General features: G+C 39.5%; 1 protein-coding gene across 6 annotated transcripts in view; it reads left to right on the top strand.

Moving 5' to 3' along the window:
* KLF7 (KLF transcription factor 7) overlaps positions 1-13,837 on the top strand; it is a 91,551-nt gene that overhangs the window by 35,840 nt on the left and 41,874 nt on the right. For 5 of the 6 annotated variants that reach the window (XR_012024886.1, XM_072812878.1, XM_072812879.1 and 2 more), the window contains one exon: positions 8,188-8,818. Coding sequence is in view for 5 of the 6 variants with exons in the window: in XM_072812878.1 (XP_072668979.1) it covers positions 8,188-8,818 (631 nt within the window). In the remaining variant the exon portion in view is untranslated. The remainder of the gene's footprint in view (positions 1-8,187; positions 8,819-13,837) is intronic. The other variant, XM_072812880.1, reaches the window with a different exon arrangement.

The following is a 13,837-nucleotide window of genomic DNA, read 5'->3' on the forward strand; positions in this document are numbered from 1 at the left end:
GATTCCAAATAATTAATCATAAGACACAGTAATGAGTGATGGCAAAAATATTGGACCAATGGCTTTGTCTTATGTTCAAATCAAAAGACACAGAAATGAAAAATTATTTATGTTCTAAATAAAAAGGGATGGTTTATAAAGGGATGGCACTGAGGAGACTGGACTCGAATGTGTCCAACTGAACATGAATATAGCTATGGTGGTGGTTTTGGATGGGAGTTGTGAGGTGATTTTAGCTCATTCTTTCAGAAAGTTCTAACTCTTACAACTTCACACCACTTTAAACACTTCGGTATCTTTGCCATCTGAGATAATAGAGGTAGAAGTTTTGTTCTAAAATATTATTTTTATTGTTTGAGTACCCATGTTGTATAAGGAATATATCATTGCTTTTAAGAAGATTGTCATTATTTTTAAGAATTAATGTATTAAGTTTTTTCTTCTTATTGAGAAATAATTGGCATACATCACTATGTAAGTTTAAGGCATCCAGCATGATGTTTTGACTACGTATATTGTGAAATGATGACCACAATAGGTTCACCCAACATCCGTCTTCTCATATAGATACAAAAAAAAAAAGAAAGAAAGAAAGAAAGAAGTTTGTCCTATGATGAGAACCCTTGAGATTTACTCTCTTAACAACTTTTCTTTTATCACACAGCAGTGTTAGCTGTAGTCATCATGTTGTACATTACATCCTTAGTGCTTATGTATTTTATAACTGGAAGTTTGTACCTTTTGACCACCTTTTCCAATATCCTCTCCCCCTACCCTTGCCCCTGCCTCTGGTAACCACAAGTTTGATTTTTTTTTTAATATTCCACATATAAGTGAGGTCATACAGCATATTTCTTTCTCTGACTTATTTTGCTAAGCATAATTCTTTCAATGTCCACCCATGTTGTCACAAATGGTAGGATTTCCTTGTTTTTTTAATGGCTGAATAATATTCCATTGTATATATATTCTTCAACTTCTCTATCCATTCATCCAGTATTGGACACTTAAGTTGTTTCTGTATCTCGGCTATTGTAAATAATGCTGCTAAGAACATGGGGGTGCTGATATCTTTTTGACTTAGTGTTTTCGTTTCCTTTGGATATATTCCCAGAAATGGAATTGCTGGATCATATGGTAGTTCTATTTTTAATTTTTTGAGGCTCCTCCATACTGTTTTTTTATAGTGGCTGCACCAGTTTACAATCCAACAGTGCACAAGGGTTCCCTTTTCTCTGCATCCATGCCAGCATTTGTTATCTCTTGTCTTTTTGATGATGGCCATTCTAGAAAGAAACATAGGAGTAAAGCTCCTTGACAGGGGACTTGGTAATGATTTTTTTTTTGATATGATACCTAGAGCAGAAACAAAAAAATAAAAAATAAACAAGTGGGACTATATCAAACTAAAAGGCTTCTGCACAGCAAAAGAAATAAACAATATTGTAAGAAGAAAATTTGCAGAATGGGGAAAAATATTTGCTAACCATGTATTTAATAAGGAGCTAATCTCCTAGACACATAAAGAACTCCTACAACTCAAAAGCAAGAAAACATAACCCAGTTGAAAAATGAGCAAAGGACCTGAATAGCTGAACAGGTACATGAAAAGATGCTCAACCTCACTAGTCATTAGGAAAATGCAAACTAAAACCATAGATTATAATCTTAATAAATCAGGCATACCACCAATCTATGGACTCATAGATTCATTTTGGAGATACTGTTTAATTGTCCAGGATGGAGGAGGTGTGTCTTTCAACACTTGGCAGTCATCATATTTTCTTAACTGCATTTTTTTTTCTAGACCAAACTCCTGAAGTAGATAGACTGTATGTTGAACTTTGAATGAAACAATGATTAGTGGGAGGGAAGATGAAAGATTGTGTGAAGCATATGAACACAAGAGAAAGTAAAGAGCGGAAAGAATGGGTAAAGGAAACCTTTAGGGGAGGGCTGTAGGGGAAATGGCAAAAATGACTGGAGATGTTTGTAGTCTTAAATGGCAAATTTCATGTAATTTATTATGAGAGAAGGACAGGTTTAATGAAAACCATTTGTAACCTTGGCATCATCATGCCCATATATGGCCAAATTTCTTATGTATTTCTTGAACACATGAAAGCAACAACCTCTTGCCAACATTGGGGAGATTTTGGTGATCTTAATTTGTGCTACAAGACTTTGGTTATCCTGTTCTCTGTCAATTTCTGCCTCTGGAATCTGTCACAGAAGAGTAGGTATGGCAGTAGTAGGTTTGATTTTTTTTCTTTTTTAACTAGGTCTTGGATTATCACTTTTAATAAGCATGCTTCAACAAGTAATAAGAACAGCATGGAGAGAGTATTGAAAAAGATTCTAGGATGATCATTTCAACAACAATTTCAGGTGATATTTCTTAGGAAACTAGGAAAAGAAGCCACATGTTTTAAAATTGAAATGTTGGAGAGTCTTCACAAAGCTCATCTGTACCTCATAATGAGTAAGAAAATCACTTTGCACTTGGGCATTTTCCTTCTCATTGCTGACTGTAATGGATTTTTGAAGGGGTGGTGGTTGGTCCAATGACTCAAGTCTTAAGTTGTGTTGATAGGTCAGGTTGAGGGAAGCCTCATATCACCAAAGGTGAAATTTTGGCAAGGCACAATTTATGTAATTAAATTGACATCTGCTGACTCCGCGTTGGAGTTTGCTGGCTAGTGTCATTGGGACAGAGCAAATCTTTGGTTCTAGTAGATAAACAAATATTTGAACTCTATACTCAAATCTCCAATATGGAGACACTCCTAGTGTCTAATGGCTAATGGCTGTTTTTTTCCCTCTCTCTTTCTCAAAATTATTTGGACTTATAGAAAAGTTGCAAAAATTGTACATAGAGTTCGTGTCTATGCATAGCCAGGTTTCTTCTAATGTTACATGATCATAGTACAATAATCAGAACCAGAAAATTGATACTGATACAGAGCCATTAACTAATCTGTACGCTTTATTTGAATTAAATGATTTTCCCCGTCAGTGTCTTTTTTTTCCTCTTCAAAACCCATTGTATTCAGTTATCATATCTCAGACTCTTCCAATCTGGGAAAGCTTCTGAATCTTCTCTTTTTCTTCATGATCTTGATATATACTTTTTAAAGATTTATTTATTTTTAAAGAGAGAGAAGGTACACAAGTAGGATGGGCAGAGGGAGAAGGAGAGAGAATCTCAAGCAGACTCCACACTGAGCACAGAGCCCAATGCCAGGCTTGATATCATGACCATGAGATCACGACCTGAGCCAAAACCAAGAGTTGGATGCTTAACCAACTACACCACCCTGATGTCCCCACGATCTTGGTATTTTTAAAGAATACTAGCCAGTTATTTTATAAAATAACCCTCCATTTGGATTGTTCTGATGTTTTCTCATGATTACATTGAGGTTATGTATTTTGGGCAGAAATAGTGTAGAATAATTTTGTGCCCTTTTCAGCCTGTCATACCAGGGTACATGATATCAATATGTCTTATTTCTGGTGTTGCTAATTTTGATCATATATTAAAAGTGGTGCATACCAGGCTTCCCCACTATAAAATTATTGTTTTTGTCTTTGCAGTTAACTAGTATCTTGTTGGAGGATACTTTGAGACTAGGTAAATATCTTGTTTCTCATTATACTTTCATGTCTAATTTTAGCATCCATTGTGATTCTGGCCTATAGTCATTATTACTTTTTTGTTTGCCTAATTGCAATTTTCTATTTTATTTTTTTTTAATTTTTATTTATTTACGATAGTCACACACAGAGAGAGAGAGAGAGGGAGAGGCAGAGACACAGGCAGAGGGAGAAGCAGGCTCCATGCACCGGGAGCCCGACGTGGGATTCGATCCCGGGTCTCCAGGATTGGCCCTGAGCCAAAGGCAGACGCCAAACCACTGTGCCACCCAGGGATCCCCTAATTGCAATTTTCTATTTCCATCATCCCTTCTATTTTTATTAATTATAATTTTACTATAAAGAGAAGCTAATCCTCTCCATTTGTTTATTGATTCAACTATTTATATCACTTTGGATTCATAGATATTAATTTTATTCCATGTATTAAAATCCATTATCACTATTCACTCTGTTGCTCATATTGTCCAGAGTTGGTCATTAAGGGCTCCTTCAAATTGGCTCCTGAATCTTTTTGACATATCTCTGTTACTTTATAAACACTTCCTAACCTTCTAGTACCATGAGATAGTCTAGACTCATCTTTTATTTTCTTTGCCTCAGACTTTGAATCACCTATTTCTCCAAGGTGCCCTGGTTTCCCTTTATTGGATAATGATATTTAGAAACCAAGATCTGTATATTAGGTGTGCTCACTGCTACCACAGTGTCTTTCTTTTGTAGACTCTTCCTAAAGACAGAGCTAGGACATGTATGTATATATACTCATAGACATGCATACATATTTATTTCTATATATACCTCTCTGTGTGTATGTATTAATATCTAGAGTAAATACCTCAAATTCCAGTTAAACATTATAGGCATTTCTTAAGGGAGTCCTTGTAATCATTAAAGAAAAACATTGGAGATAAACCTTCTCTTTGGCTTAGAAATAATCTAACATTAAAATTCTCTTCATTCGTGCCCAGTGGTTTAGCACTGCCTTAACCCCGGGATGTGATCCTGGAGAACCAGGATCGAGTCCCACGTTGGGCTCCCTGCATGGAGCCTGCTTCTCCCTCTGCCTGTGTCTCTACCTCTCTCTCTCTCTCACTGTATCTCTCATGAATAAATAAATAAAATCTTAAAAAAAATTCTCTTCATTCTTGACATTTTAATTTCTAGCACTTCTGATGAGTTTCTAATTAACAAAATTTTCTCCTCTATCTAAGCAGAATTTACAAGAAGTAAATTTTGTCTTTTTCTCAAGACAAAAACCATTCCAAAATGATTTCTAATTCTCAGATGGAATAAGAATGCCCCGTATTAGGGTTGCAAGTGATAGCTGGTCTTAAGTGGTCCAGCATTTTCCACATTTTAGTAGATATGTCTCTATCTTTAGATCATTAGTGTGACCTGTGTACTCCTGGGATTTAAACTAGGGCATACTGGGTAGGTTATTTTTTAACCTTCCCAGAAAAGTATGTAAATGTGTTTAGAATCTCTCTGTTTCCCAGAACTCTGAATATGAAGAGATCTGAGCTTCTTAACGATCACAACAATTTCTCAGTAGCTTTCAAATCTTTGAGCTAGAAAGTATGTAAGAAGACATGACACACAAAAAACTCGATCAAAAGACTGCGGTGGCTTGGTTGTGAAATAGTCCTTGCGTGTGAGGTAGGGAACTGCCTCAAGGACAACTAATAACCTATGATTCAGCTGACTTTTACCTGAAACATATCTGGTCTCGATGATCTGCTTCTGCCCTTTGGGCAAAGCTAAAGAAGCATTATAGTTGTGTTCCAGAAAACGTGTATTAGTGGTCATTTCTAAGATTTCTAGCCTCAGCATCACCCAGGTAGGGCCTCAGGAGATGACTTTTGTGGAATGGAGGAGTTAGAATAATCAAAGTACTAGTATAAAGTTGATTTTTGTCTTTGTTTGATAGACATCATGTACCTATTGAGTGCCAGGTACTGTGCCTGGTAGGTGAGGGTGTTGAAAGGGAAGAGGACCTTTAAGGGAGGTTTTAGGAATAAGATGTCAAAATTTAGAAGTGAATTGACTTTAGCTAAAAATGAGGGCTTCAATATTGGAAATAAGTAAATGATACTTTCTAGAAATGAGATGGAAAAAGGAAAAGGAACATTTTTGAGACATGGAATTTAGAAAGAGGTACCTGAGGATAATGTAAACTTCTAGACCTGAGATGGTGATAGTGTTGGTTTCAGATATAGAGTGGTGGGAAGCTACTCAGCCAGAGCTATTATTTAATCAATACGTAAAATACTTGATGATTGCCTTATATTATAGAGAGTAGACTTCATTGTCCCCTAAGAACTTATCAACACACTTTATATTATATTATTTGGTATCACTTTGCTTTGTAAATTCATGTCACTTTTAGCTTGTAATTATTTATTCTGCACCTTCATCACATGGATCTATTAATATCTTCTTCCAACACACAGAACACTTGCACCTTGCTGTGAACACAGTGGTTGAACAAAAAAGTGTGACATGAGTGTTGAATGAAGATTAGAATCATTCATTAGTTTATACTATTAAAAGTCAAGTGAAACCCAAAGTTGATTCATATTTAAAACTCATTAATTCATTAATAGAGTTTTACCATAAGGCTGATTAAAAACCGATTTTTTGGACTTAACTGTGATGATCATTTCATTTAATAATGTATACAAATATGGAATCATTATGTTGTTTGAAACTAATAAAGTGTTATATGTCAGTTATGCCTCAATAAAAACAGTACTAACAACAACAACAAAAAATAAGCAGAAGACACAAGACTACTGTATAACCAGTGGGAGAATATAAATAATTTTAAGATTTTGAAGGTTAAAGTACATAAGTTGGTATTGGATACTTCAGCAAATAGAAAAGAAAACTTTGGAGGTAGAATTTGAGTTACTCAGAGAGTAGGAATGGAATGAGACAAGCAGGGTAGGAGGAGTTGGGCCCTAGGTGTCTTAAGGATACAGATGATGTTTGGCAGCCATGAAGGACAGGCTGACAGAGAATCCCAAAGGCAGTGACCATCAATGGATTAAATACTAACCCTAGGTAGGCAGCTAGAACCTTGTCAAAATAGTGAGCATGGCATAGCTATTTCATGCAGTCTAAGAAAAACAGGTAAAATGCTGACATATGCACATATTAGAGAAGCACAATCTACCTAAAATCTAGACAAAGAGCTCATGGTTCTATGATTCTATATCTGGGAAAATGTAAACCCTACCAATAGTGCATCTCTATTAGAAATTTATGGGAGAATGAATAGGATAGGAAAGAAAAACAAAAACAAAAACAATATTTTGAAGTGTCACCAAAATAAAATCCTTAATAGATACAACACAACTAGGTGTATCATTAAAATATATTCTTAACAGAATAAAAGCCTAAGATCCAAACATTGGTGAAAATCAAAGATGCCTCTACAGAGGCAATAAATTAGGACCTCGTCTCACTTAAAATTTGCCAGTAATGTTTCTTTGCCATTAGTGTTTCTTTGTTAAAGTCTCGAAGCCAGAGCAAATAGAGCTGAGGGTGCCAGTTAGCACCATGGTTTTTATACAAGATTCTGGAAAAGTAGAATTTTTAAGTGAGGAGAGCTTTTCGAGTACAAACTTAAATATTCACTTTTGCCATAAGAGCGCTTCCACCATCTTATGAAGAGCACCATGGAAGAAGATTTGTTGTGACTCCGGAACTTTTCAGTTTTCTTTACTTCTTTACCAGGTGAAAGCTTTATGTTGAAATATATTGGGTCCTATCTCTAGCAAGTCAAATAGCTGTGTTTGAACTTATTTTTATCACATAGTTAGAGATGCTAAACCATTGTATTCAGACTTAGGCTCCTTGCCACAAAATAGGTAGCAATTGTATTTTGAATAACTTACTGTAAACAATGGGAGTTTTGTCTTGTAAGCAAAGGTTTTGTGAGAGGCATTCTTTAGAACAGTACCCATTCCTGCTGGTTAGCGAATGCAAGGCCAGGCTTGCTGTTGGTTGATTGCAACTGAGGTCACCTCTCAGTTTGGACGGGTATGATCTGATCTTCGGAGCAAGTTGGAAAATTGACTTATTTTTGCAAGTTGCTCAAGTCTGTTTGAAAAATGGAGTTCGACTATGGGAAGTCTTGTTTCAGTGTGAAAACTTTGTCTGATTCTATTTGCTTCTTGCTTACATGAGAACTCCTAAGGGTGCTTGGAGACTTTTACCTGCTGACTTGGGTTGTGGGGCAGAGATCATTTTAACATTGAACATTCTCCGGGATCTTGATGGTGCGAGATAGTCCTTCTGGGCCTCTAGTTCCCCTTCATTATACTTGCATGATTTGACCCTTATGAACCCTTCAGAAATTACTCGGGGAGTAAATAACAAGGTCAGACCTTCCACCAAGAAAAGTTCAGATTCCAGCCACAAAACCGTTCTGTGTGTCTTCCTGCTCAGCCTGTCAACATGTGGCCTCATGGTGTTCTTCGCCTCTGATGGCTGTTTCTCTCCCTCCCTCCTTCCCCTCTGCAGACATGCCTTGAATTGGAACGCTACCTACAGACGGAGCCTAGGAGGATCTCGGAGACCTTCGGGGAGGACTTGGACTGTTTCCTCCATGCTTCTCCTCCCCCGTGCATTGAGGAAAGCTTCCGGCGCTTGGACCCGCTGCTGCTCCCGGTGGAAGCCACCATCTGCGAGAAGAGCTCGGCAGTGGACATTCTGCTCTCTCGGGACAAGTTGCTATCTGAGACCTGCCTCAGCCTCCAGCCAACCAGCTCTTCTCTAGACAGCTACACAGCCGTCAACCAGGCCCAGCTCAACGCAGTGACCTCATTAACGCCCCCGTCGTCCCCTGAGCTCAGCCGCCATCTGGTCAAAACCTCACAGACTCTCTCAGCCGTGGATGGCACGGTGACGTTGAAACTGGTGGCCAAGAAGGCTGCGCTCGGCTCAGTCAAGGTGGGAGGGGTGGCAACGGCAGCAGCGGCCGTGGCGGCAGCTGGGACAGTTAAGAGCGGACAGAGCGACAGTGAGCAAGGAGGGGTGGGGGCCGAGGCGTGCCCCGAAAACAAGAAGAGGGTTCACCGCTGTCAGTTTAACGGGTGCCGGAAAGTTTATACAAAAAGCTCCCACCTAAAGGCCCACCAGAGGACTCACACAGGTAGTGGTACAAGTTGGCCGCACGTGGTTTCTTCTGCTTCTCCTCCTCTTCCTCTTCTTCCTCCTCTTCCTCCTCTTCCTTCTCCTCCTCCTTCTCCTCCTCCCTCTCCTTCTCCTCCTCTAGCCTCTCAGTGGGAAGGGCTCCCGTGTCCCAAGGAGGGGCGTCGTGCTCACCTGGAGTGGTAGCCAGGCGGGAGGGCCGGGCCAGGGCGGCGGAGTGTCGCTCGCTGGCCGCGCCATCCTTTCGGGCCCAAGGAGCACCCCAGGGCAGAATCACACAGTTCCGAGGACGCCTGAATGGGCTCCGGCGGCGTGACTCACCGCCATACACCCTGCACGTGCTTGTCACCTCCCTGACACGTTTCATCGTTTTAGGAGCGTAGCTCTGCAGTTTTGAGCAACACTGGAGTCTGAGGAGGCACATTTGAAAGACTCCACGGCTAAACAAGGTAGTCGGGGTGTCCCTATTCACTCTTTTCCCAGCATCCCTGATTTTTCATCAAAGTCACCAACAGCAGGAGGGTTTCAGAGTTCATTAGATGTGATCATTCTATAATTAATTGGCATCTCCTCTTTTGCATTGTTCTCTGGCGCGTGCTTTATGGAGAGATGGCGGAATTGCTTTTTAATGAGCCTGTTACTGGGAAGTTGCTAAAGTGATTACATTGCTATGTGTGTGGTAGAGGGGAGTGGGCACCGACAGGGGCTGTATGTTTTACTCAGGACTTCTGCAGTGATTCCCAGGCACCATATTGATCTTTGGAGCAGTGGGATGATTTGGAAGAGCGGGGCTTACAGAGCAAAGAGTGAGATTGGCATTTTCCTTGAAACTGGTCTTCGTTCTGTGCTCTGAGGTGCAAGCTTAGGGCTGGTGTTTCTTCCTCGTGTTAGCATCCTAGGAGCCATTACTGTCATTGGCGGGTTTTAAATGAGTCCCTACTGTCTCGCCTGTGTGGTTTTGCATACCGCTTGCACAGGACCGCTGAAGAGGGAAAAGCTCCAAAAGTATAGCAGAGTGAGAGTGCAACTGGAGAGAAATGGGTGATTGGATTTGAGCCAGGAGATGTGGCTGCTGAGAGTCCTTTTTGGTCTCACAGCTTGTCTTCCTGGTGCTTTGTGGGGAGTTTCGGTCTGTGCCACCAAGGAAATGTGCAGAGCAGATTTCATTGGCTGGAAAATCAGAAAGACCCGGGTTCTAGTTCTCACTGTGCCACTAACTAGCTCTGTGACCTTGAGAGTGTCCCTTTACCTCATTGGGCCTCATTGTCCATATCTCTCCAACCGACTGGCTTTCCCATCCAGTGCTCTGCAGTGTCAGGGGCATGAAATATCTGTGTGCAGTACAGAAGCACTTTCCTGAAGTAAGATGTGTACTGTGTGTCTAAAAGAAATCACCATTTTGAACCTCAAAGTCAGTCCCAAGGGAGGATGAGAACATACTGCTTCTTTGCTACACAGGACTTCGTCATGTACTCCTCCAGTTCCACATTTAACTTCCTATGTAGCTCTTGGCTCATGGGAAGGTCTGCTAACATGACTTGTGAACCTGGTGGCTCAGGTTGCAGAGTCCCGTGTAGGGTTTCCCAAGAGTTTGAGTCTGAGTGCTCTACTCCACAGACAATGCTTCCTGCTCGAGTCAGCTTCTTTTCCTTTATGATATTGTCCTGCAGGTCATTTTTTATTTATATATCTTTCTTTCTCAAGTCACTGAGGAAAGTCATGACAAGACATTGCAGTGCTCCCAGGCTTTGATGGTGACTCACTTCCTATTCTCCCCAGGAAACCAGAGAAAGCGGAATGAAGCAAGAATGCTTTGTTGAGGGCGTGGAAGTCGTGATTATGGACACGTTTCTGAATTATTGACATGAAGACAGGCCACATCCTGTCTTGTATGAAGACTGGACAGCTCTGGGGAAGCGAGATTCTATGTTTTCAATGGGAAGTCCAGAGCATTTTTCTTCTTTTCTTATCCCCTTTTCCCAACAGATGTGTCAGAAGGAAACCCCTTTAGGAGTGGTGCTTATTCAGTGCTTTGTTTTTTGGGCATTGTCTACTCAGAGTGATTATCAAGGTGGAGCTCATTATGTTCCCCAGCACCTGCAACCACTTGCCGTACGGTGGACTGATGTGTTAAGACTCCTCCCCATGGGTAATTTACTCAAGGAGGCACCCTACATTATTGAAAGGCAGTGTTGCAGAGTGGTTAAGAGGGAGGGAGGGCTTTGTAGTAGGTGGACAAGGATCTGAGTTCTGGGTCTACTGCTTCTTAGATTTGTGATCTGGTTAGGTGACTTATCTTCCCTGAGTCTCAGCTTAGTCATTTATAAAATATGGGGATAATTTTATCTTCAACCTAGATTGTTTTGAAAATTAAATGTGTAGATATATGTAAAATACTTGGCAGATCGTAAGAGCTCATTGAAGACCGTAGTGGAGTTGGTTGTACTTACTACGATTGCTGCTGATATTGATTAATGATGACTGCGTGAAAAAAACAGCTCTATAGAAAGTAGAAATAAGGCAGTAACCAAAATGAAATACCATCGAAAGCAAAAAGCTTTTTCCTCACTCTGTGTGGGGGTTATGATACTCATGGACACCAGTTATAGAAAGTGCATCTGGATGTGCAGGCATTGGCTCATTGAAGGTGGCAGCACTGTGGATTTTGGCTTTACTAAGACAATACAGAAAGCGATCTCCTTGCATCCTCCAGAAGTATTTTGCCTGTGAAACCCTCCTCAGAGATGATAAGCATGGAAGGAAAAGTAGGTGCTATAAGAAAGAGAAACAGGAGGGGACCTAGAGGTGAGGATGGAGGATGGGGAGAGGGAATATGAATTAATTTGGATTAAATGGATGAGAATCAGAAGTATTTATTTGGAATTGGTGTGAATGGGGCACATGGGGAACTGAAAACAAAGGTGATAATTTATGTGGTGTGGATGAACTAAGAATAATGAAAAAAAGCATGAAGGATAGAATCAAATTAAGTGCAAACATATAAAAGCAATGGACTAGTAAAAGCTTGAGGGCAAAGGTATATGGCGATGGGAATTCTGGTTGGGGGTGTGGCTGATATAAGTGAGTGAGGGGCAGAGATGCCAACTAAATGTTGAAATGGAGTTTAAAAAAATGGGCTCTGGTTGGATCCGGGCAAGCTATTTTTAACACAGAGCTCCCTTTAATTTAGTGGAAATATTTCTTTATTTTTGAGTTGGGGGAGTGTTTGAGGAGAGAGAAAAAAAAAAAAGAAGAAGATGAGAAAACCATTGGGTAAAAAGAGGGAAAATATTGGCATTCTTTTCTCTAGAGTCATATATGCTATATCTTTTCTATATGGTAATATGTTGAAAAGGAGACACAGTTGCAAAAATGAAATAAAATAAAATGTGTGGGTCTCCCTCTATGCATAAGAAAGACAATACATTCTTGGTAACATGGATTTGCTTGCACTGAAGAATTTTTAAAATGTTATTCATTTAATCTTTATATAGATAGAATTTACTGAGCTGGAAAAGATATGCCTTTTTTTCCCCCCTTCTGTGGCTGTTCTTTTGAGGATGCTGAATCCTTCAAACTTTTTGCCCTGGAGGATGTTAGGCAATGAGGTGATTTTTTTTTTTTAAGGTAGCAGATGTTCAAGTTGGTAGCTAGGGCACAAATACTGTTTGCCCAAGGAGGTGAAGTTAGGGATGGGGGAACCGAGGGAGGGGCAAGACAAGGCAGGGACTGGGACAAAGGGAATATTGTGAAGTCGCAGGATCTTAGTGAAAGGAAGCATATAAAAATGGACATATGGTTTATTCATTGCGAAGAGCACTTAGTGCTGGCATGTGTGTAAAAATGTCCTTTAGCAGCCAAACCATTACAGACCTTTCTCTCTCACTCTGTTTTCTGGTCTTTGTGTAGCATAGTTTTCTTGTTCAATAATTCAGTCATTACGGTCACAGATTTATTTATCTTCTTGGAGTCAGCTAAATAATTCTTATATTTTGATACAAAGGAAATTTTCACTTTCAATTTTTAAAAAAATCACTTTACTATGCTCATGTTCAGCAAAAGTGAATTTATTGAAATGTTAGTAGTTTCTACACAAAAAGAGAAAGAAGTGTTTTCCACATTTCTTCTTGATCATTTCTAAGAAGGAAAAAAAGCCTATGATTGAAGTGGTGCTTTGTGTTAATTGAGCAAACTTTTCTAATACAGAAATTCATATAAAACGTGTCCACATTTATACTTTTGAGAGTGAGTCATGTTGGTAGAGTCAGGACAAAGGCCAGAAATGAAATCTTTGGTCGTTTATCACAGAGGGGGAAAAGAGGCCATCTTCTCGCATGTTCCACTTGGAGGACTCTTTCAATGGACGGGTGTTGCTTTCACGTAATCCATGGGTCTATCTGATAAGCACATTCTGGATTTTGCACCAACGAATGTAAATGGGTGCTTTTTAGGTGGAAAAATCACACAATTGGGCAATTTACTTAACAATTTATATCTGCTGTGGGGCAGGTCTTGAGGTGGCACCATTTTTCAGTCTAACTTGGATTTAGGGAAATTGTTTTCAGATAAAAAGGAAGCTAAAAATAACAGAAACAAAGATGAGTGTCATATTTAAAAGGCAAACAAAAGTGTTTATTTTATACGTATAATGAAAGTTCTCTAAAATTTGAAATATCATCTATTTATTCAACAAAGAAAGCAGTTGCTGTGTGCCAGGCATTGTTCTAAGTCTTTTACAAATATTAACCTTTTTAATCCTTGTGTTAATCTAATGACGTAGGTACTATTCTTATTTTATAGGTGAAGGAATGAGGCCCAGAGAGGTCAAGTGACTTGCCCAATGTCACACAGCTCCGAGGAGGCTGGGCCAGGATTCAAACCAAATAGTATTGCTCAAGTCCAAGCTCTTAACTTCTGTGCTGATGAACAATGAGAAAAGAAATCAAGTAGATATTTTTCTTAATAACTCATTATTAAGAGGAAATGAGAAACATAGTTTAAATACAAATTGACAATGAAA

The sequence above is a fragment of the Canis lupus genome, chromosome 36 (assembly GCF_048164855.1).
Source record: "Canis lupus baileyi chromosome 36, mCanLup2.hap1, whole genome shotgun sequence".
Lineage (NCBI taxonomy): Eukaryota > Metazoa > Chordata > Mammalia > Carnivora > Canidae > Canis > Canis lupus.